At 44.0% G+C, this 25,527-nt stretch overlaps 1 protein-coding gene across 2 annotated transcripts in view; it reads left to right on the plus strand.

Annotated features, from left to right (window-relative positions):
* RSPO1 (R-spondin 1) overlaps nucleotides 1-25,527 on the plus strand; it is a 79,159-nt gene that overhangs the window by 20,278 nt on the left and 33,354 nt on the right. Inside the window, exons 1-2 of one of the 2 annotated variants that reach the window (XM_033956291.1) lie at nucleotides 3,554-3,675; nucleotides 11,073-11,451. In XM_033956291.1, coding sequence (XP_033812182.1) covers nucleotides 11,358-11,451 — 94 coding nt within the window. In that variant the 5' untranslated portion in view covers nucleotides 3,554-3,675; nucleotides 11,073-11,357. Of the gene's footprint in view, nucleotides 1-3,553; nucleotides 3,676-11,072; nucleotides 11,452-25,527 lie in introns of those variants that run through there. The other variant, XM_033956290.1, reaches the window with a different exon arrangement.

The raw sequence follows: 25,527 nt of genomic DNA on the forward strand, positions 1-25,527 counted from the left end.
TCTGCTGAATACTGGACCTGTAGAAACTCATTACGTTTAAGCAAGACAGAGCAAAGATGACCAGTTTTATCACCTCCTTGTGGGGAGAAAACTTGAGGGCAAATTCTTTAAGAAGCGCCCAAAAGATAGGCGCCTACTTAGGTACCGTTCAGCGCGATTCAAGTAAAATTGGGCGCTGTTTAGTGAATCGCGCTGAGAGGCACCTATTTTGGAGACGCCCAAGAAATAGGCCAGCTCTAGGCACAACTATAAATTAGGCGCCCATGCGAGCGCTTAAGCACGCTTAAGAGCAGCGATTCTGTAAGAAGGCGCCTAACACGTAGCCACGCCCACGCCTAACATGCATAGCGCCTATTTTTTTGAAGGCCGCCTAAATTTTTAGAGGCGCCTTGTTACAGAATTGCGCTTTCTTGATAGGCGCCTCTGAAATAGGTATCTAACTTTAGGCGCTGGTTTCAGAATTTGGGCCTTGATATCTGGTTTCCAGACTCTTCATAATATTCAATAATGTACAGAAGTTGTAACTACTGTGGCCATGTGAGCAGTTTCAGGTATCAAATTGTTCCTCATTCTCTGCAATGGGAATAAAAACTTTTTATAAAACAAAGTTGATCACATCTACCTGCTAATCTATAATGAAAACTGCTAGTCTACTCGTTAACATGACCATGACATATTGTGTGGGTCAGACATTGGACAATCAAGCCATTGTGATATCACTGATGAGGTTGGCTCTTACTGGTGGAATGAGGCATGATGACATCACAGTCTCAGCTCGGGTTACCAGAGACTGAAACTCTTCACAGAACCAAGAAGGGAATGACGTGGATATGGTTCAATCAATGATCTGAACCAATGTCAAAATGTAGAATTTTGTTTCTGCAAATTAGCACTTCAGCTACAACGGCAAAATAAAGCTCAGAATGGTTGGGCTGAAAACCGTTGATACTCATATGTAATAAAAGTGAGTCTAGTATAGGACAATCAAGCCATTGTGACATCACTGATGAGGTTGGCTCTTATTGGTGGAATGAGGCATGATGACATCAGAATCTCAGACACTGAAATTCTTCACTCTACCAGGGGTCTGCTGAAAAGTTCTCAGCCCAACCAAGACGAGATTGACGTGGATATGGTCCAATGAATGATCTGAAATAATGTCAAAATAATACTCAGAATTTAGGAAGTTGGTTGGTTGGGATGAGGACTTTTCAGCACCCCCTAATACAAATTACAGTAATCAAGCTGAGAAATAAGTAACCTCTGGATTACCAATTGAAAAGACTGACAACTTAAGATATTTTGCAAATAGTGCGCCCGCTTTCAGCAGAGTGCAAACTCAACGACTTTGCTTCTGTGATGTTAAAAAAAACCCAGTCAAAATGAACATTCCTGGAAACAAAATAAAACACAAAATTTCTGGCTGCCCATGCATAATTTTAACCAGCTCTAGGACATATATCCTGCATTCTCGGTGCTCTAAAAATAGCATATGGACAGCAAGCACCTGCCAACCGTCACTGGCACCCTGAGATGGCAGCTTGGTTTATCTCGCTTCTCAGTTTAGAAGCTCCAACTTGTGTAATTACTATGAAAGATTTGGAAGGCTCATTTCAGACATAATTTGTCTTCACAAGGCTGTTTACACATCTCCAGCTTCAACACTTGCAAAATAAACATCGTTTAAGTGCTTAAGCCAGAACTTAGCAGTGTTTACAGAAGATGATCTGTGCCTTATGCTGTCCTGGAGTGCAGCGTCTTACCGTGTCCCGTGATAGGTTCTTGCTTAACCAGCCCAGCGAATAATCTCATTGGCTGCTGTCGTGAGTGTATTTCAGAAAATGAGGATTAGGGCAAAATAAATTAAAAGACTTTCCAGTCTACGGGCCTGTGCACATTTGAAATGGGACGTTTGCTTTCCCAGGGATTTCATGTCCTGCAAAAAACAATGTTCCACAGATAAATATGTACAATGGGGTTCTTTTTGATTTGAGAAGTAATAGAATAAGCTCTGAGCCTGTGTAGGAAGGGTGAAGTGGGCTCATTCTTCACACAGATATCCTCTATTTTATGTACTTATATAGATTTTACTTGCATATAATTTTATTGCATATCGAAGTGCAAGAACGTCTCTGTCGCCATCAAACAAAGACTGATCACTGCCATTGTGTTCCCAATCGCAACAAACAGCTACGAGACACAGACAGTCACTAAAGTAGATAGAAGAAAAATCGATGCCTTTGAGCTGTGGTGCTGGAGAAGACTTCTACGAATCCCATGGACAACTAGGATCACCAACTAAGATGTTCTTGATTGTATAAACCCAGAGTTGCCCCTGGAAGACAAGATTACCAGACAGAAACTGACCTATTTTGGACATGTGATGAGGGCGAATCCACTAGAAAAGGAGGTGCTACTCGGAATGGTCTGTGTAAAAGGAAGCAGGGGAGATCAAAGGCCCATTGGCTGGATACCCTCAAGAATGACACGGGAATGAACATCAAGCCTTAGAACTTCTTAATTGAAGCATATGTTGATAACTCTCCCCCACCCCTTAGAGTGAAGAGTTTGAGTCTCTGGTAACCAGAGCTGAGATTGTGACATCATAATGCCTCATTCCACCAATAAGAGCCAACCTCCATCAGTGATGTCACAATGGTTGGATTGTCCCATACTTGGCTCACTTTTATTATATGTAGCGTGTGGTGAGGGCGAATTCACTAGAAAAGGAGGTGCCTTAGAACAAGGGGTGTCCAACCTGTGGCCCGAGGGCCGCATGTGGGCCCGTGAAGTATTATGTGCAGCCCCGGTCGAGGGTGATGCAGTGTTTTCATCTGCTGCCCCCGGGTGTTTACTGTCTTGCTGGACCCTCCTCTGTCTTGCTGCAGCGTTTGTGCGTTTGTGTGGCCTAGAAAAATTTTTTGGGCCAATGCGGCCCAGGGAAGCCAAAAGGTTGAACACCCCTGCCTTAGAACATCTTAATTGAAGCATATGTTGATAACTCTCCCCCACCCCTTAGAGTGAAGAGTTTGAGTCTCTGATAACCAGAGCTGAGATTGTGATGTCATAATGCCTCATTCCACCAATAAGAACCAACCTCCATCAGTGATGTCACAATGGTTGGATTGTCTCATACTTGGCTCACTTTTATTATATGTAGCGTGTGGTGAGGGCGAATTCACTAGAAAAGGAGGTGCTACTCGGAATGGTCTGTGTAAAAGGAAACAGAGGAGATCAAAGGCCCATTGGCTGGATACCCTCAAGAATGACATGGGAATGAACATCAAGAAATTGCAAGAAGGCGTGGAAAACAGAGAGGCATGGCGAGGACTGGCATACAGAGTATCCAATGGTCGGACACCACTGAATGGATGTTTGAATTTATTCTGTGCTGATCTGAAAGAAACTCCCACCTGTGGCAGATAACAATAAAACCAAACCCCATAGAATTACAATCAATTAGCATTCAGCAAATATTTAAAACTCCCAACCTGTAGCTCTTCCAAGCCCTCTCTTGGCTCTCTGCTGTCGTGGACACGTGAGCCGTGCACTCCTCAAGTCCAACAGTTTGCCAGCAGGAGAAACCTTAAAACTGCCTGAGCTTTTTGATTTCCTTTTCCTGAGTGGGCAGTTTCCTTCCATCGCGGCTAGTGCTTGGCAGTGCCTGATATGCAGGTAATTTGTTTTAAGCCTGTTTATTTAGGACAATTCAGGGCTTCGGACAAATTGTTAATGTTTGCGATTGTGTAGGTCAAACGCATCCAGTTTATTAATTTCTTCTGCCAAGAACGATTTGTGTTTAAGTAGTGGAGTGTGGCACAAACAGAGACAGAAGGTTAGTCTTAGAAATGTGAGGGTTTTTTTTCATAAATACACCCTAACTTAGATGCTGGGAAAGTATGTGCATAGGGCACTCTGCATGGAGAGATTTTTATAGGATACTAGTTACATTACATTAATGGCTTTTATTCCATCAGTACCTTGTGGTTCAAGGCGGATTACATAAGAGGTTATCTGGATAATTCCAGAAGAGTTACATAGTTGAGCGGGTTACTTTGGGGGATTGAAATGATTCCTCCAACTTACTGACAACAACGAGCGACTTCAAATCATTTCGAAAGGGAATCAAAACTCTGCTATTCAAAAAATTTATCCAGATATCTTAACTCTTCCCTCTGTCCTTTTCCTCCCTTGTAATAGTCTCACCCCCTCTTGTAATTTTTTCTCTCTTAAGTATCAGCCATGTATTCCACTACCTAACTTGCAAATCTTTTGGAAATATCCAGTTAGCTTCATTGTAATCCGCCTAGAACTGCAAGGTACGAGCGGAATAGAATTCACTAATGTAATGTAATGGATTTCTTGAATAGCAGGGTTTTTTAATTTCTTTTTTGGAAAGTTTTGTAGTCTGGTGTCGTGATCAGTAGATTGGATAGTTGGTGGTCAAGTTGAGGGCGCATATTAGACCTTACTTTGGGTGTCACACGCTTGCTGAAGCCTGGCGTAAATGCTGGCACCCTACGACGAGGGGGTGCTGAAAAGTTCTCAGCCCAACCACAAAGAGAAAGAGGTGGATAGGGTTCAATCAATGATCTGAAGCAATGTCAAAACAGATAATTTTGTTTCTGGAAATTGGCACTTAATAAATCAAGATAACTCTCTTTTCAACTACGGTGGCAAAATAATGCTCGGAATTTAGGAAGTTGGTAGATTGGGCTGAGAACTTTTCGGCACCCCCTCGTATGTAATGAAGTATCGCTCCATGGTACAACCTCTCCTTGAGGACGGTGCCCAATTCTGGTCCCCATAGTTCAAGGAAGGTTTAGCGGAATCGGTGAAGGGACAAAAGCGCGCGAGACTTCGGCACGCGACAATTCGGCGCAAGACCCCAGTGCACCGCCTAAAAAGTTACTTTTAAAGAGCTACAACGGTGGGGTGTGGGGGGGGGAACCCCCTCACTTTACTTCATACTCTTCGCGCTGCCGTTGGGGCTGGGGGGGGTGCAACCCCCACATTATAGAGAAAACTTAACTTTATCCTAAAAAATCGGGAAAAAATTAAGTTTACTCTATAATGGAGGGTTCCAACTCCCTAACCCTTCCCCCAATGGCAGCGCAAAGAGTATGAAGTAAACACCCCGCGTCGGAGCTCTTTAAAAGTCTTTGTCTGCGCTGCAGTGTCGGCGCGCCGAAGTCCCGCACGCGAATGACTATGAACCGCGGAATCAGTAAAGTTTCAAAGAAGAGCAACCAAGATGATAAAGGAGATTGAACTCCTCTGGGATGAGGAAAGACTAAAGAGATTGGGCCTCTTCGGCTTGGATAAGAGATGTCTAAGGGGCATATGATAGAGGTCTACAAAAACCTGAGTAGGGTAGAATGGTTCCGAGTGAATCGATGTTTTACTCATTTCAGAAATACAAAGACTAGGAGTGAAATTGCACGGAAATCTTTTCTTGTCACTCAAAGAATAGTCAAGTTCTGGAATTCGTTGCCAGAGGACGTGGTAACAGTGGTTAGCGAATCTGGGTTTAAAATAGGTTTAAACAAGTTCCTGGAGGAAAAGTTCATAGTCTGCTACTGAGATAGGTATGGGGAAAGCCACTGCTTGTCCTGGGATTTATGGTGCCCAAATTTGGGGGCAGAAATTTGCAAATGGATCAGATATGTGCACACAAGCGCACAACTCAAAAGGTGGCATAGAATGGACATTCTAAAGCTTTGCACATAGAATTATAGAATACCGCTATTCCCACAGCCGGATATCATGAACTGAGCATAGCACTGGCAACCAGGTTTCAGTTGGTGGCCAGATGTGGACGCGGGAGTGGGCTTCACTCTGTGCCGATATTTTTCTGGCCCCCAGATTTGAATACCATAAAAAACGAAGCAAACTTTTATCACATAATGAAATATAAGTAAATACACATACAATATTAACTTAATATCAGAATAAGACCTATGAGATAAACCCGGAACCACCCACCCTTTGTTGAAAGTGCATAAGTTCCGGGTTTATCTTATAGGCCTTATTCTGATATCGGATTAATAATAATAATAACTTTTCTATACCGCCATAGTCTTGCGACTTCTAGGCGGTTCACAATGAAGAATCGCTGTACAGTCAGCGAATTACAGTGTATAAATAGATAAGAGGTCACTGAGCGGTCAGTGATTACAAGATGCAAATTGGTTAGAAGAAAAATATACATAGGTTACAGTATAAGAATTAACTTTTTACATATTACATTGAAAATGATTGGAAACCAGCGAATAGCTGGGTACAATTATAGCAGTCAGAGAATATAGGGTACCTATAATGAGGAAAATAAGAATTCAGGGAGATGTGTGATAGCTTTGATCGGGGGGAGAAAGTCTGGCTAGGACATGAATTTTTTAAATAAAGTGGTCTTTAATTCTTTCCGGAAGACGCTGTAGGTCAACCTAGCGACATCAATGAAGTAGCCTAGCCAAGATTGCTGTCTACCAGCTTGAAACTTGAATGTTCTGTCCAGGAAGGTTCGATATCTGCAGCCTGCGATTTTCGGGTATGCAAAGAGGTTACGGTTTCTGGTAGACCTAGTGGAGGAGTAGAATTCGAAATGAGGTAGAAGATAATCGGGGGCCATTCCCCAGATTAGTTTGTAGGAAAAGCAGGAGAATTTGAATAGAATTCGTGCCTCAATTGGTAACCAGTGCAGCAGTCTGTAGAAGGGACTAACGTGATCACTTTTCTTTGGTCCGAATATTAAGCGGACGGCCGTGTTTTGTACTATTCTCAATTTTCTCACGGTGTTTTTAGGTATCCCCACATATATGATGTTACAGTAGTCCAGGGTGGATAGAATCAATGACTGTACCAGTAATCTGAAGGATAGAGGGTCGAAGTATTTTTTTATGGTTTCCAAAGAATGGAGAAGCATTTTTTTGTCACCGAATTTGTATGATCGGTCAAGGTCAAGTGGGTATCTAAGGTGACTCCTAGTATTCTAATATTGTATGTGTATGTACTTATATTTCATTATGAGGTTCTTTTACTAAGGCGCGCTAGTGCATCTTAGGGCTCCTTTTACAAAGATGCGTTAGGGCCTTAATGCGCGGAATAGCGTGTGCTAAATTGCCCCGCGTGCTAGCCGCTACTGCCTCCTCTTGATCCGGCGGTAGTTTTTCGTGTGGCGCGCGCTAGAGCGCACGCTAATCCGGTGCGTGCGCTACAAACTCTAACACACCTTTGTAGCGTGCGCTACATGATAATGCGTGGCAACGCGTCCATAGGATATTATTGAATCGTTAGCACATGTTAACATTTAGCACGCGCTAAGACGCACTAGCGTGCCTTAGTAAAAGAACCCCTATATTTATTAAGTACAGTATATGTGATTTTTTATTGTATCTAGTCGACTATTGAAGCAACCAGTGATAGCTGGTTCCCGCGTACATATTTTTTGATAAACCCACATGTGGATGCCATTTACTGAATCCAGGCAGTTGCTTTAGGACAGAGCTCTGCAACCAGATTTGCCCACCAAACTGTCTAATCTGCCAATATTTAGCACTGGTCAAATAAAGTTTTTGCTAGGGCATGGAACATCTCTAACCAGCCTATTTTTATGCAGGGAGGAAGCGGGAGATAACGGATACAAGAGTGTTTGCTAAGCCACTCTGAGTCAGTCCGTGTTTCACGAAACCCAGCATCCTGTCTCCAATATCTACCCGTCTGGGTCTGAAGTTTGGGGCAGATCCCAAAAAGTAGATCAGTTTAAAAACTCAAGCTTTGCTTGACTCCAAAAGTTATACCGAAAAGCCCTTTGAATGTTGACCCTCGTACAGGGCAGGATTAATTTGTCGAGGGCCCCTAGGCACACAAGTACACTGGGCCCCTGCCATGCGCCCAGGTGGAAACAGGAAGCTGCGTCAGAGGGAAGCTTTGGGCAAGCAGCACCGCTTGCACAATTACTATTCCCGTTGCCTTTCTTACCCACGTTGCTTGCTTGTCTTACTTTCCGTCGATGGAAAGTGTTGCCGATCGGGGTGGGGCTCGCGTTGCTGATTGGGGGGGGGGGCCCACGTTGCCAATCGATGCTGGAGGGGTCCATCGCCGTTTGGAAAAAAAAATGTTGATGCCCTCCTTCATCGGGCCCCCCTAACCATTTCGGGTCCTACGCACATGCCTACTTGGCCTATTGGTTAATCCTGCCCTGCCCTCATAATGTATTTTGATAATGCTCCCTAGAACACACCTAACACTGCACAGTAGTGATAAGCATGCAGGTATGATAAGTCCATGCCCCGAACAGCTTACATTCTAAATGGGTATCTGAGGCCGTGAGAAAGAAACTCATTTCCCAAGGTCATAAGGAATGTTGGTGGATGTAGTGGGATCTGAGCCGTGATGGTGATCTTTGCTCTCACCAGCAAACAGTGCGTCTTCCTTAAGGGTACAGAAGAAAGATAAAACACACACACAAGCTTTAAATCTCTGCAGGATGGATCTGGATATCATCTGCCACCTTTCACCAACCTGAATATCTTTTGGGGTTCTTTGATTAAGGCACACTAACTGATTTAGCCCACGTTCAATGCTAAGGCATCCATTATATTCTTAGCATTTAGCGCACGAAAATAAATTAAAAAAAAGTCCAGATATTCAATTACTTCTATAACTTGGGAATTTTTTTGAGAATTGATCTGTTGCTATTGGAGACATGAGATAACCCTGAGGACATAGAAATAAAGCATAAAGGGAATAAGGTGATACCTTTTTTATTGGACTTGCTTAAGGCATTTACTTAGGGCTCCTTTTACTATGGTGCGCCAGCGTTTTTAGCGCACGCAGGAAATTACCATGCGCCATGCTTCTAGAACTAACGCCAGCTCAATACTGGCGATAAGGTCTAGCGCGCGCGGCAATGTAGATATTCCGCGCATTAAAGCCCTAACGTGGCTTATTAAAAGGAGCCCTTAATGCGTTCCTCAGTTAAGTCACTCATAGCGTTACCCTTCTCCTCCGCTGCCAGTTCCAGACTTCGTTCCTTTCATCTAGCTGCCCCCTATGCCGGGAATAAATTATCCGAGTTTGTCCGTCAAGCCCCTTTCCTTGTTTAAAAGTCGACTGAAAACCCACCTTTTTGATATAACCTTCAATGTTTAACCCTTTTCCTCTGCCCTCCAACCCAGCCAGCTGATTAACCCTTCCCCTTAACTGTATCCATGACATCCTGTTTGTCTTTGGGAAGCAGAGCTGAGATTGTGATGTCATAATGCCTCATCCCACCAATAAGAGCCAACCTCATCAGTGATGTCACAATGGCTTGATTGTCCTGTACTCCCCGCTGCCCTACAACCCAGCCAGCAGATGAACCGTTCCCCTTAACTGTATCCATGACATCCTGTTTGTCTATTTAGATTGTAAGCTCTTTCGAGCAGGGACTGCCTTCTTTGCGACTCTGTACAGCGCTGCGTGCATCTGGAAGCACTATACAAATAATTCATAGTAGTAGTGTGAAGAGTTTCAGCCTTTGGGAAGCAGAGCAGAGGTTGTGATGTCATAATGCCTCATTCCACCAATAAGAGCCAACCTCATCAGTGATGTCACAATGGCTTGATTGTCCTGTACTCCCCTCTGCCCTCCAACCCAGCCAGCTGATTAACCCTTCCCCCTAACTGTATCCATGACATCCTGTTTGTCTTTGGGAAGCAGAGCTGAGATTGTGATGTCATAATGCCTCATCCCACCAATAAGAGCCAACCTCATCAGTGATGTCACAATGGCTTGATTGTCCTGTACTCCCCGCTGCCCTACAACCCAGCCAGCAGATGAACCGTTCCCCTTAACTGTATCCATGACATCCTGTTTGTCTATTTAGATTGTAAGCTCTTTCGAGCAGGGACTGCCTTCTTTGCGACTCTGTACAGCGCTGCGTGCATCTGGAAGCACTATACAAATAATTCATAGTAGTAGTGTGAAGAGTTTCAGCCTTTGGGAAGCAGAGCAGAGGTTGTGATGTCATAATGCCTCATTCCACCAATAAGAGCCAACCTCATCAGTGATGTCACAATGGCTTGATTGTCCTGTACTCCCCTCTGCCCTCCAACCCAACCAGCTGATTAACTATTCCCCTTAACTGTATCCATGGCATCCTGTTTGTCTGTCTTGCCTGTTTCGATTGTAAGCTCATTGGAGCAGGGACTGTCTTCTTTGTGACTCTGCACAGCGCTGTGTACGTCTACTAGCACTATAGAAATAATTCATAGTAATAATAATAGTAGTGTGAAGAGTTTTAGTCTTTGGGAAGCAGAGCAGAGGTTGTGAAGTGTGATGTCATAATGCCTCATTCCACCAATAAGAGCCAACCTCATCAGTGATGTCACAATGGCTTGATTGTCCTGTACTCCCCTCTGCCCTCCAACCCAACCAGCTGATTAACTATTCCCCTTAATTGTATCCATGGCATCCTGTTTGTCTTGCCTGTTTCGATTGTAAGCTCATTGGAGCAGGGACTGTCTTCTTTGTGACTCTGCACAGCGCTGTGTACGTCTACTAGCACTATAGAAATAATTCATAGTAGTAGTGTGAAGAGTTTCAGTCTTTGGGAAGCAGAGCAGAGGTTGTGATGTCATAATGCCTCATTCCACCAATAAGAGCCAACCTCATCAGTGATGTCACAATGGCTTGATTGACCTGTACTGCCCTCCAACCCAACCAGCAGATTAACTGTTCCCCTTAACTGTATCTATGACATCCTGTTTGTCTTTGCTGTTTAGATTGTAAACTCTTTTGAGCAGGGACTGTTTTCTTATACTTTGTGACTCTGTGCAGCGCTGCGTGCGTCTGGTAGCGCTATAGAAATAATTCATAGTAGTATTTATGAAAAAGACATCGCCCTATTTCCATAAAGTTTGTGTTTTTATTTCTATATATTACCTTGAAAAGTGGACTAACACGGCCACCACACCATTTCACCCTTAGGATGTGAAATTCATGAAGCAAAAAGCATGTCCTGCACGTTTTTCATCTCTTCTTGGTATCTGATCATCCTTTTTTTCCCCACCCCACCCCCCTTTTAATTTTAGGTCTCTTGGAAGACAGAACCATTTCTTCTCTTGTAGCACCGTGTGCCGAGCTCAATGGGCCTGTGTAGAGACTCTTGCGGTCCTTACCGGGGCAGAACCTCAGTCATATTGCCTGCCACCTAACTCTTCAGCCGCTGTTATGGTTCTTAGCTGTGGTCCTAGACTGGGCATGTACGGACTTGCTTTATTGGTCAGCCACGGTGAGCACCAGCGGCCACTCGCATCCTGGAAGTGACTGCCCCCAATTGGCCCACTCTCGAAGGACCACAGCCCTGGGAAGTTACTATGCATTTTGGCGTGCTACTGGCCCTGCTTTTCCTGAGCCTGATGGATGTAACAGACTGCAACAAGGTTGTGAAGGGGAAGAGTCAAAAGCGGAGTACGTATGGGCTTTTTCTCTCTGCTTTACTTCCCTCACTTTCCACCGAGCTGTATCTTTTGATTTCTGCTTCTAATGGGTTGGTTTAATTCACAGTTTACGTAAAGGAAGATAACAGAGTTTTGCAAGTGTATAAATAAGTAATGACAGAGGCAGCTTTAATGTTTTTGTGAAATATTTACCGGACTGATTGGAAAGCGGAATAGAAAGCAAAGTGCACTGATTAACCGCTGAGAGAGGTTTTATGGGAGTGCTAAAATGGCATTTAGATTTTCTCATAAACGGCACTATGTTTTTTTTTTTAATCTTGTGCCGGTAAGTGGAAGGATCCGCAGTGCGTTCTTCGAAGCATAGGCTCTCTTTTACTAACCCCCCTCTTTTTCAAAGGCGCGTTAAACACGCGCTAAATGGTTAACGCATGGGTCGATATAGTGTGCGCTCAATCCGCGTGTGACTTTGTGAAAGAGGGCCTAAGGTGCGCTAACCGAGTAGCGTGTTCTCATCGAATTAGCACGCGCTAAACAGTAACGCGCGCATGTTAGTCTATGGACGCGTTAGCATTTAGTTCTCGCTAATTCGAATAGCACGCGCTAGTTGGGTGCCCTCCTGCCGTGATCGCTGGGGGGAGGGGAGACTTACAGCCGTAGCCGCGGTCACTATGCTAATCACGGCAGGGAGATCTTTGCCGCGATTACGTACAGCGGCCGCGTCTACTTACCATGTAGGCTAACATTGTAAGCATTAAAAGTACATGTCGTGTTTGTTTTTGTATAGTTATTAACTAATATTTAACTAAGTTTTAAAGTTTTAAAGAATGTTTCCTTTATACGTAAATAAAGAAAAGTATATAAAATTGTACCCGTTTGAGGCTTTTATGTATGCAGCGGTGACGGGGCGGTGAATGGGGTTGCAGTGGCGGTGAATGGGGTGGCAGTGGCGGTGACGGGGCGGTGAAGGGAATAGCGGTGACAGGGCGGTGCAGAGGATGGTGAGAAGGGGACAGGGCGGTGACGGGGACCAATTTTTTCACCGTGTCATTCTCTATTGGTTAGTTCACCTTCGTAAAGAGGACGATAGTATAAAACTACTTTTTTTTTTATAAGTCATTATTGATTTTCCATTACTAACAAAAAGTGCAACACAATATTCATATCAGTAACAGCTAAGCACTTAAATTTGATCAATAGCATTGCAACAATAAAAAAAACTACACAGCTCGAGTCATTTTCACAGCTCAGTGAAAGTCTTTTGATGGGGAAGCCCACTGTATGATATTTTCGAGAATGACACGGTGGTTGTTACCCGCGGCTAGACGCGGGTAACCCGCCAAAACGGTGACCCCCCCAAAAAAAATGTCACCGCGAGATCGGGGACAAGGCCATTCACCGCCCTGTGGAGCGGTGAATGGTTAGCACGCGCGGTGAATGAGCGTTCGATCCGGCAGCTCCCTCTCTCCCGCAGGCCATGCATCTCCCTCCCTCCCTCCTTTTCCCTTATCTTTTCTTGTTGAAACTGGCGATTTCTATAAGGCTATGAGCTGTATTACAGCCGGAGCCTTGAAGTTGAGTCGCGTTGCCTGCTGGAAAAATCTCCTCTGACGCAACTTCCTGTTTCCGGTTGCATCGGAGTTTCAAGTTTTCAAGTTTATTAAAATATTTTTTAGACCGCTTATTCTGGTTTCAAAGCGGTTAACAATATAAAATTACATAAAAACAAATAATAAATTGTATAAAAACGTATAAGAACAGGGAGGAGACTTTTCTAGCAGGCAACCCGATGCGACTTCAAGGCTTCAGCTGTAATACAGCTCATAGCTTTATACAAATTGCCAGTTTCGCCACAAGAGAAGGTAAGAGGGAGGGAGAGAAATGCACGGCTGGCTGGCAGGAGGGAGCTCCTGGACCGCGTGAAGAGTCCTGGGGGTGGGGGGATGGAGAGGAGAAGACGCTGAAGGCGGGGATGGGGCGGGGAAAGGGACAGCGGGGATGGTGAGGGGGACGGGGCGGTGAAGGGGACGGCATGGACGGGGCAATGAAGAGGATGGTGGTCCGGGGACCGGACAGTAATGGGGACAGAATTTTCCCCCGCGTCATTCTCTATGATATTTAATTAATTTTGCATACTGTTCTCCCAGGAGAGCTTAGAACAGTCTACACAAATTTATTCAGGTAATCCAGCATTTTTCCCCTATCTGCCCCAGCAGGCTCACAAGGAGCAGCATGGGTTTGAACCCGCACCCTCAGGGTACCGAGGCTGTAACGTGAACCACTGCGCCAAGAAACCCCCATCCCAACAAACTTTGATTGCATGAGGGGAAGCGCTGAGGTCTCAACACATTCAGGGGAAGAATCTCAAAACTAAAATGTGCCCTTAACGTGCTCGCTAAACCAGTTCCAGCTGGTTTAGCGTGCATGTATTTTAGCGATGGAGTATCAAAATGGCTTACCGTGGTCTTTTCCGAGTTTCTAAGCAGTCTCTAATATTGCCATGCAAATGTAGTATAACAAGGTCATTAATATTAAAATGCACACTCCAAGCGATTCTCTATCATTGGCGAGTAATTCCCTAACCTCGTTGTGCCAAATTTGAGGCCAAAATTTGTCGACAAAATTTGTTATAGCCTTACTTTCTGATCAGTGCCTGAGCACTGATTGGCTCAGGCACTGACAGGAAAGTAAGGTTTGACAGCTCAGATCCCCCTCCCCCACCAACACAAATTTTAAAAAAAACCACAAATTGAAGATTGACAGGAGAGATGCCCACTCTCTCCCGCCATGTTGCACAATCCACCAACATGTCTACCCACCCCACAGAGGGAGAGATGTCCACTTCTTCCTGCCACACAATCCCCCGAAACTACTACCCACCCATCCCACTCCACAGCGAGAGAGATGCCCACTCCCTCCCCCTGACAACTCTCCCTCCCCGTGTCCCCGACGACCCCCAGCCCTCCCCACCTTATTCACGAAGTCCGGCCGGAAGGATACTTACCCCTCTGGCTGGCAGGCCCACCTTTTACAAAATGGCGGGCTTTCCCCTTCCCAGTGCATCCTGGGATGTGCCGGGGAGGGGCCTAAGGCTCTGATTGGCCCAGGCGCTTAAGGTGCGGCCACAGAAGTGGGACAAATTTATCAGGTTAGCACTGAATATTGTGGTGAAGTGGCTAAATTAGAAATTTGTCATTTTCTCATCTCACTCACTCCTTTTTTTATTGCCTCGTTAAATCTGTGGACACACAGAATTTCCTAAATGTATCTTTCTCTGAGCTTCTTTTTTTTTTTTTTTTAAATCTTTATTCATTTTTAAACTTATAATAAGTGTGATAACATATCCATACAAATAACCATACAAATAACCATAAATATATCACTTAATAATCAACAATGATACATATAATATTCTCTTATCTCCCCCCTCCCCACCCTTATCTATCATATAATCAATACTTATACAACATGTAACAATAAAAATACCCTCCCTCCCACCCCATAATTGAACTTGTAAATTTAAGGGAAACAAGATTTTTCTAATCATTACAATACTTTGTTAATGGTTCCCAAATATCTTGAAATTTCCTGAAACAACCCTGTTGTATTGCAATAAGTCTCCCCATTTTATAAATATGACATAAGGAGTCCCACCAAAAATTATAATTTAATCTATTCCAATTTTTCCAATTATATGTAATTTGTTGAATGGCAACCCCAGTCATTATAAGTAATAATTTGTTATTATTTGTAGATATATGACTTTTTGCTCTCATTGCCATACCAAACAGCACAGTATCATATGATAATGCCACAGGGTTATCTAATAAACAGTTAATTTGGTCCCAAATTGATTTCCAAAAATTCATAATGAATGGACAATAGAATAATAAATGATCTAAAGTCCCTGCTTCGAGAAGTTCTCTGAGCTTCTAGTGAAATGTTGTGATCTAAATCCTAAATCCAAGCATCATTTTTTTTTTTTTAAACTGCAAACAGATTTTCGTCGAGTGTGGGGGGGAAAATCTGACCCGTCGGATTTATGCCATTTAAAACTGACTTTAACCACATCAACCTTTTGAATGTCAACCCTATAGTTTGCTCTTTTGAAGCAGTTTTTTTCTCGTGCGTTTTTAGGGCAATTAGCAAATAGCCCACCTACCTGCAAAGCGCAGCCACTTCGACCACATGCACTTATGGTTAAACTTGAAAGAGACGCTACCCTGGAAATTTCTCTTTGAAAATTAGTAACCATCAAGTGTGCAGTCTAAAAGTCCCCTCACACTTCCCCCCCCCACCCCTGTTTTTTCCCGCAGGTGGCCGAGCAGTTAAAATAATTTGTATTCTTTAGTAAAATCCCACAAACCCAGCCTGTTTTCCTCTTTCAACTTAAACCCATCCCAAGGAGGCAGCTTTTTTTATTTCTTTATTTCATATATTTAAAAACTGCCTAATTTCTAGGCGGTTTCCAGTAAGAAAACATTCATAAAATTTATCATAAAACAACATCACTTTCTTCTTATCCACAAATGGTAGCTGTATGCCTAGCGTCCGGATTTCCCCGGGTATGTTCTCCTTTTGAGGACATGTCCGGAGGACCGGATGGCTTTTCAAAACCCGGCACTTTGCCTGGGTTTTGAAAAGCTTTCCTTCGTGCAGGAGGGCATCCGCGTCGTTGCGTCTCAGGGGGCGGGATTGGAGGCGGGACCTGGGGCGGGTCTAGGGGTCCAGATTTTCCAGACAGAAAATCTGGTAACCCTATCTAGAGCAGCATGGATAATTTTCGCCCACGTGACATGTAAGCATCCAGAAAGAGCTGGGTCTTTAGCAGTTTCTTGAAACTAGTACAGTGTCTGTACATAATCTCAGATGTCCCGGTAAATTGTTCCATAAATGTACACCAGCAATGAGACATTTTTGATTTTGAAATCACATAACATACTCCTGTTTCCTTACTTGCTATTAATCTCATCCCTCTCTCAGATCTTAACGTCCTTCCAGGTCTATAGATCTCCCACAGAGCGTCAAAGCACGCTGGAGTCGATCTATATAAAACCTGGTGGACCAATGACAGGACTTTATACTGCACCCTCTGTTTTACAGGTAACCAATGAGATTCTGTGTCATTCTGGGCTGTCTGTGATCAACCTTGCTGCCAAGTGCATTACCAATGCAAGACCTTGCTCTTTACTTGTGTCAGTCCAAGATCAATTGAGTTACAGTAATTCAGTTTAGGAAAAATTAGGCCCTGTACCACTGTCCTAAAATCAAAAGGTGTTGACATCGATTTTAGTCTCTATAAGGTCCGTAATTGCGCATACCTTCCTCGGATAGTAAAAAGGAAAGCCAGTTGTTTCAATACTAATGAACCAGAGAAACTCAAACAAATCTCAAACAAAGGCGTAATGGGTCTTCTGCTCAACTATCTTGCTCCTCTTCAATCCGTCCAGAATTCTGCTGCACGGCTTTTATTCTCCTCTCCTCAAGTCTCCATTCATTGGTTCCCCATCCATTTCCAAATACAGTTCAAGCTCTTCTTATTCACTTGGCAGTCCCTCAATATCTCTTCTCACTTATCTTCCCGTCATCCATCGGGTAAGTCCCTCCTTTCCAAACCCTTCTCTCCCACTGCCAACTCCAGACTCTGCCCCTTCTATCTTGCAGCACCGTATGCCTGGAACAGACTGCCTGAGTCATTACATCGTGCTCCATCTCTAGCAATATTCAAATCCTAGCTAAAAGCTTAATTTTTTGAGGGTGCTTTTAACTCTTAACTTAACTATAACAGAATGGGACAATTCACCGCGGCCCTTTCGGCGCAGGCTGTTTCATCTCTTAATATTAAGACGCCCTCTTAAAGTCAACCTTATAGCCCGGAAGTCTTCCCGCTGGACAACTTCCTGTTCCAGTATAAAGGGAAACCTTATGATGCACCTGATTGATCTGTGATGATGCCCACTCCCCGTCAAACCGTGACGTCACCAGATGATGCAGGGGCAGGAGAAGGAGACCACGGGTGAGTGAAGGGAAAGGAAAGAAGCACCAATGGGGCGAGGGGGTTATTCCCCCCTCTCTTTCAAACCTCACAGCGTCACCATTATATTGGCCGCGATGAAACGGCTGCGGTTAATTGGCTATGCTGAATCGGGCTGGCCGAAATGGCCGTGCTGAACTGCCCTCACCACAAGATACCAAGTTTTAAGTTTCAAGTTTTATTTTAATTTGATGAATCCTACATTATGTTATCCGTACTTGCTGATTGTACCTTTCGCTGATTGTATCTGTATTCACTGATTGTACCTCTTCGCTGACTGTCCAGCCCTTCTTTGTTGTAAACCGCCTCAAACTAATACGGCTTTGGCGGTATATAAGTAATAAAATTATTATTATTATTATTACTAAGTGAGGTACAAAATTGATAAAAATATAAACATATAATTAGACATACAATTTAAAATTTAAAATAATGGGTTAGACAAATAGACTTACAGACCGACTAATACACAAGGTAAGAGGGAACAGAACTACAATTCAGTGTTTTAAAGTACAGAGGAGAACAATAGGGAGGAAAAAGTGCAATCAAAGAAGAAAACAAATACAAAGTTTAAACATAATTTAAGCCATTTTAATCCAATTTAATCCATTTTACCATTCTCTCTGAGAGAAACTTCCCAACCCCATCCAGTTTGCCTGTCCAAATTAGATTGTATGCTCTTCTGAACAGGGACCAGCTATTAAATGTTAAATGCACAGCACTGTATACATCTCTCAGTGCTTTAGAAATGATAAATAGGAGTAGAACAAAGGGCAGATTTAGTTAAACGGCAAAGCAAACAAAATATTTCTGCCTGGTTCTGTGAAAACACTCACAAATCAATGTTACCAAATAACAGCTGATGGACGTCAATATTTTCTTCTCTCCCTCTTGCACCAGTGTTCCACTCCCCTCCCAAGCTGTACCTTGACAGATGTATTTGTGACCTCCCACCCACCCCCGTGCCCTCCCCCTCTGCCCATTCTACGCTGATATCCAGCCTGCTTCCCCTTTCTGTCCTGTCCCTCTCCACTCGGATGATGGAATTAGGACTCTCATCCTAGCATCTTGGAAGAAAGTTATGCTGATCCGTGTTTGAGATTTCTCTAAAGGATCTCTTGAACTGTGGCTTGGAGATAAGTGAAAAATATCTATCTATCTATCTCCGATTCGGATGTATGGCGCTAGACACCCAAAGTCGGCAGTGGGAAAATGTCCATTCTTGAAAAATACGTCTAGATTTCCCCCCCCCCCTTCAAAAATCGTCTATCTGGATGTCCAGGCCATTCATCGTCCACACCGCCAGTACGTCTCCCTTTATTCCACATTTTCGACCAAATATTTATCCAAGTCCCAAACGCCCAGAACAAGACCATTTGGACGTGGGAGGGGCCAGCATTAGGATGGACTGGCCACCCAGATAGGGCAACAGAGCAGTGGGGCACCTGACAGGCCACTGCTGTGAACTTCACAAAAAGGGTGTCACAGAAATATCTCACCAGAGCTCCCTTATAGGTTATGGTGAGCCCCCCAAAACACACTATACCCTGTCTACAACCCCAATAGCCCTTATGGCAGATGACACCTATATGGCAGTATAGTAGTTTGGGTTTTTTTTTTGGGGGTGGGCTCAAATTTTCCACCATGAATGTAGTGGTTAGAGTGGCTTATGGTTCCGTAGCCTACCCACCTCCCTCCCCCCCAGGCTACTTAAGACACCTGTATGCGGCTCTACTAGGCTTTCCTATAGCAGGTGCTGATATTTGTAGCGGTGTGAGGGAGTCAGTGATCACTGGGGGAGTGTGGTGGGGGGGGTGTCTTTACATTGTCTCTGCATTGGTTATCTGGCCACTTTGGATACCTTTTCGGCACCTATGCCTACTTTTACATTGTCTAACTCACAACGTATACATTTCGTCCAGGAAGTCTCGTAAATCGTTCGATTATCCCTGCAGGACGACTAAGGCCCTCTTTTACTAAGGCGAGCTAATCGATTTAGCATGCGGTTAATTCGATTAGTGTGCGCTAATTAGTTAGCGCCCCTTAGTAGCACAGGGGGCAAGTCTAGGTTGGCCCACATCCCGCCCAAATAATGCCCTAATCACTCCTCCAGATGTGCCCCTTTTAGCTCTGGTCGCACAGCAGCATTCAGAGGCCTACAAAGTCCCTGGCTATGTCCAGAAAGTCGGTTTGATTATCAATACTTGGATGACCTGTCTTTTAGGTCGTCCAAGTGCCGACATGGGCGGGTTTTCGACATGTTTACGTTTTCATTATGAGCCCCATACTGTATGTAAATCTATACATGATTTTTGTCTTGGATGAATGAACTAGAATTATTTTTCCTTCAAATTGCAAGAGTTGTAATTACGTAGATTTTTTTTTTTTCAAAGACCAATGATTGAGTTTGACAACCCAGTTAGCCTAAGAGCTATCGGGTTTGGACTGATATCCTTTTTTTTCTTAATTCTGAATAAGCTCCTGAATGCGTGATCATTTGGTAATAATTAACCTTTTCTCTAGAATATTTGATGATTTTAACTCTGCTAATGACATTATTCTATTGATACTAGTAATATTTAATAACACCACTTCTGCAACTACTGTTCAGACTTTCCTTGATTTAGTGGAAATGTGGGCTATTCAATATTGCCTAAAATTAAACACTTGAAAAACTAAAATTTAATGGTTAGGACCAACCTCAACTTCTCTGAGTAAGGTATTAACTCTCAATACTATCTCTTTTCCCATTGAATCTACTCTAAAAGCTCTAGATATAATGACTGATTCCATATTATATAAGAACATAAGAATTGCTAGTGGGCCTTCGTGCCCAGCAGTCCGCTCCCATGGTGGCCCTTAGGTCAAAGATCAGTGCCCTGAGTCTAGCCATATCTGTGTACGATCTGGTTCTGCAGGAACTTGTCCAACCTTGTCTTGAATCCCTGGAGGGTGTTTTCCCCTATAACAGCCTCCAGAAGTTCCAGTTTTCCACCACTCTCTGGGTGAAGAAGAACTTCCTTATGTTTGTACAAAATCTATCTATCCCCTTTTAACTTCAGAGAGTGCCCTCTCGTTCTTCCTACCTTGGAGAGGGTGAACAACCTGTCTTTATCTACTAAGTCTATTCCCTTCATCATCTTGAATGTTTTGATCGTGTCCCTTCTCGGTCTCTTCTTTTCAAGGGAGAAGAGGCCCAGTTTATCTAATCTCTCACTGTATGGCAACTCCTATCTTTAGAAACCTATGTTAACTTCCTGAGTAAAAAGTAAACCTTTGGACATGCAAAGTTTCCAGAATTAGAAAATGTTTTCATTTGGAACATTTCAAAATAATTGTGCAAGCCTGTGTAATGGCCCAATTAGATTATTGTAATGTAATTTATACAGTCTGCTCCAAGAAGATCAGGAAGCAATTACAAACAATGCAAAACGTCTTAGCTAGGCTTATTTGCAAAGCTCAAAAATGGGAACTAGCTACCCCTCTTTTAAAATCTTTAAATGGGTTGCCTAAACAGGCTCAGATGCTGTTCAAAACCCGTTTTCTGAAATTTAGAATTATTCATGGCATCCTGTCTATAACCAGCAGCTCCTGCAGAGACAATCCATAATATAAACCACTTAAGTAAACACTTTCCATTGGCTAAGAACATAAAATTTAAATGATTCTGTTCTCTGCTTTCATACCAGGCTGCACAGATATGACATTCTCTGCCCCTATATCGTCAAATGAATCCAAATTATCTAAGCTTTAGATAACAGCTAAAAACATATTTGCCTGTAGCAGGTTTTCGGGTCTCACTGCGTCTTATCAGGTAGAAACTGACGTTTCAGCCACCATGCTGTGGCTTTCCTCAGGTAGAGTTGCCAGATTTTACCATAGTAAAATCCAGACTCCCTAGACCCCCCCCCCAGGCCCATCCAGTTCCACCCATCTCCGCCTCATTACGCCCCAGCTCCATCCGCAATCCCGCCCTAGCTCTGCCCCCTGCTGCCTGCTCTCGTCGGGCAGGAGGAAATCCGCGTAGATGGAGAACATCCCTAAACCTAGGGTTACCAGACGACCCGCGAAGAGCTAGAGGTATGGTGGGAGGGAAGCGAAGGCACGGGGGATGGGGTGTGTGTGGAGAAGGCACACATGGCGGGGTGTGTGGAGAGGAGGACAGGTGCCAGTTCCCCCACCAAGATGGCACCTGGGGCGGACCACTCCCCCGCCTCCCCCTTACCATGCCACTGGTCTAACCCAGGGTAGGCAATTCCGGTCCTCGAGAGCCGGAGCCAGGTCAGGTTTTCAGGATCTCCAAAATAAATATGCATGAAATAGATTTGCATCTCAAGGAGGCAGTGCATGCAAATCCATCTCATACATATTCATGGTGGAGATCCTGAAAATCTGACCTGGCTCCTGCTCTCGAGGACCGGAATTGCCTACCCCTGGTCTAACCCATGATATCTTCTTATCAATGTTTTCTTACCCCCTGTTTACTAAGGCAGGGGTAGGGAACTCCGGTCCTCGAGAGCCATATTCCAGTCGGGTTTTCAGGATTTCCCCAATGAATATGCAGGAGATCTATGTGCACGCACTGCTTTCAATGCATATGCATTGAGGAAATCCTGAAAACCTGACTGGAATACGGCTCTCGAGGACCGGAGTTCCCTACCCCTGTACTAAGGTGTTCTGATTAGCGCACACTAAACGCTAACATGCACGCGCGTTAGTAAAACAGAGCCTTAGTTTCTCTGTATTAAGTAATGCCAAAATAGTCCTGTAGCACACTTGCATGCCCAGTTATAGGACAGTGTTTATATTTATTCAAAGGGAGCATGCCCATGGGAGGGGGTTGGGCATTCTGGAAAATTGCGCTCATTATTATAGAATATTGTGGATGGGCACCCAACTTGTCAACCAAGATTTACTTCTGGTTTTAGCTGGTGCAAGTCTTCATTGGGCATGGAATTTAGTGACCACATTAGTCTATAAATGGCTCTCCTTATAGATCACCCTTTATAGAATGGCACTGGGGGCTGATTTTTTTCGGCGCCCATATCTGGGCACTATTTACTGAACCTAAGAATATAAGAGTTGCTTACTGGGACAGAGCGAAGGTCCATCAAGCCCAGTATCCTGTTTCCAACAGTGGCCAACCCAGGTCCCAAGTTCCTGGCAGAAACTAAACTAAACTAAACCTTAAGTTTATATAATGCATCATCTCCACGGATGTGGAGCTCGGCACGGTTTACAAGATCTTAAAATATAGGAAGAGAAGGAAAAAAAAAGGTTTACATGAACTTATATATAGAAGAGAAGAGTAAGGGGGGATAGAATTACATTTTAGTGAAAAGCCAGGTTTTCAGTTGCTTGCGGAATAATTGAAGGGAGCCCAGGTTCCGCAGCGGGGTAGTAAGGTTATTCCAAAGACCTGTGATTCTGAAGAGAAGGGATTTTCCCAGTTTGCCTACATAGCAAATACCGTGTAGAGAGGGGAAGGATAGTTTATACCTTTGGGCGGGTCTGGTAGAGTCAGGACTCGAGGAGTTATAAGATAGTGGGATTAAGGGAGTAAGGATGCCGTGAATGATCTTAAAAGCCAGGCAGGAGCATTTGAAATGGATTCTGGAAATCACTGGGAGCCAGAGAAGTTTGGCTAGGAGTGGGGAGACATGGTCAGACTTGCGTTTTGCAAAGATCAATTTGGATGCAGTATTCTGGATTAGCTGGAGTCTTTGAAGACTTTTTTTTTTGATAGGTTTAAGTAGATGGCATTGCAGTAGTCTAGTTTGGAGAGGATGATGGATTGGACAAGGACGGCGAAATGTTGTTGGCGAAAATAGGATCTTACTTTCCTCAGCATGTGGAGGCTGAGAAAGCCAAATAGAAGCAACATTCCAGACCTGAGATTATGATGTCATAGTGCCTCATTCCGCCAATGCCTAAGAGACAAATTCATCAGTGATGTCACAATGGCTGGACTGTCCTATGCTTGGCGCACCTAAGAATTTCCATACTGAAACAGACCAAAAGTCCATCAAGCCCAGTATCCTGTTTCCAACAATGGCCAATCCAGATCACAAGACCCCAAAGAGTAAAACAGATTTTATGCTGCTTATCCTGGGAATAAGCAGTAGATTTCCCCAAGCCATCTTAATAACGGCTTATGGCTTATAAGTAAATAGGAATTACTGTTTCAGCTTATAAAACTGAGATTTCCCTTGGGGGTCCTGTGAAACTGACAGGTGTTGCATAAGGAGATGCCCTTCCTATAAATTACACAGTAATGACAAGCAAATTAAAAAAATACTGTTGTAGCCACTTCACATTTATTTACGGATGTGTCACGTTAACTTGTGCTAATCAACCACAGTGTTGAGCCTTAAAAGAAATAGGTGCCAACTTCTGTGTTAATCAGTGCAGCATTTAATCGACAAAAAGTACATGAGTGCGCAAAAAACATACCCATAGGCGTCAATCTCCACAGGATAGAAGTAAATATCTCCTGCACTATCCAGTCCAAATATCCATTTTGGATGTGAGCTAAAACTGGAAGGGCAAAGGCTGGATGCGTGCAGGCATTTGGCTTTGTGCATGACCGAAAGGATTTCACAAGACTGAAGCCTGTGAACTTTAAAATCTTGGTTTCTTCTACTCAAATATTTTTTTCTTCCTTTCTGTCCTGGAAGTAACTGTGTCTGACAACTGAACTCTTTGGTCGGGACTGTTACAACTGCGGTTAACAGTTCCGATTTACCAGACTCCGAATCCTTTTATAGTTCCTGGGCGGGCGTCCAAAACACTGTGGGTAGACCTAAAAAACCACCTCACTACCCTGGCTGGTGCAAAGCCGTAATCACCTCAGCCACCCAAAGAGGAGATCTCCTCCCCCAGCTCCGGAACACGTTCCCTTCCTCTCGCGGTCAAGATCCATTCTGCTTAAATTTTCTATTTCCTGTAGATGGTGGCAGGTGGGCACTCTTTTCCTTTTGGATTATTTCAGCGATCTGAAATGCAGCCCCCACTGCTGCCGTGTTCAATACAGACTCAAGGTAACCAAAGGGAGAAACCTCTTCAGCTAATGCTCCGACCAGACGTCACTGCCGAAAGCAGGATTTCAGTTTTACTCTGTGAGGGCCACTCCGCAACCATCAGCTCCTGGTTGAAAATCATTGCGACGTGTTCAGCAGGAACTGCAACTGTGGAAATAGGTTATGAAACATAGGGCCAAATATTTAGAAAAAACGAGCTTCTTAATTTAGGGGGGAATTCATCAAACGGCACTAATGGCTTTAGCGTGCACTGAGGCCCAGATTGTAAAAAAACTGCTGTTAGGAAGGTGCCAGTAGGTGCTCTGCCGACGCCTAAGTTAATTGCTTTAATTGGCTATTAATGCCGTGGCAATGGACCGCGCTGTTAAAAAACAATTCAAAGAAAAAACTAGGCGCCACGAGACGCCTACAAAACACAGCGCCGGAATTGTGTCTATGCAGATGCCTAGCGATGCCGAACGTCAAAACAGGTGTGGTTGTGGGTGGGGTTGACGTTCGGTGCCGCTAAGTGTGATTCGAAGTCAAAGGTAGGTGCCGGAAACGTAGGCCTTTAAAACCCTGGATTACGTTTCCATCGCCTGCCTTCGACGCGGGCTGCGATTCTGAAAACAGTGCCGTAATCTGAGTGACACACGACCGGCGCTGTTTTTTCAGATTGTTTTTTTGCCTCGTGCACATTTACGCCACGTAGGTATTTAAACGTCTCTATCATATCTCCCCTCTCCTGCCTTTCCTCCAAAGTATACAGATTGAGATCTTTACGTCTGTCCCCATACGCCTTATCACGAAGACCACGCACCATTTTAGTAGCCTTCCTCTGGACAGACTCCATCCTTTTTATATCATTTTGAAGGTCCGGCCTCCAGCATCGTACACAATATTCTAAATGAGGCCTCACCAGAGTCTTATACAGGGACATCAATACCTCCTTTTTCCTACTGGCCATACCTCTCCCTATGCACCCTAGCATCCTTCTAGCTTTCACCGTCACCTTTTCAACTTGTTTGGCCACCGT

The sequence above is a fragment of the Geotrypetes seraphini genome, chromosome 8 (assembly GCF_902459505.1).
Source record: "Geotrypetes seraphini chromosome 8, aGeoSer1.1, whole genome shotgun sequence".
Taxonomy (NCBI): Eukaryota; Metazoa; Chordata; class Amphibia; order Gymnophiona; family Dermophiidae; genus Geotrypetes; species Geotrypetes seraphini.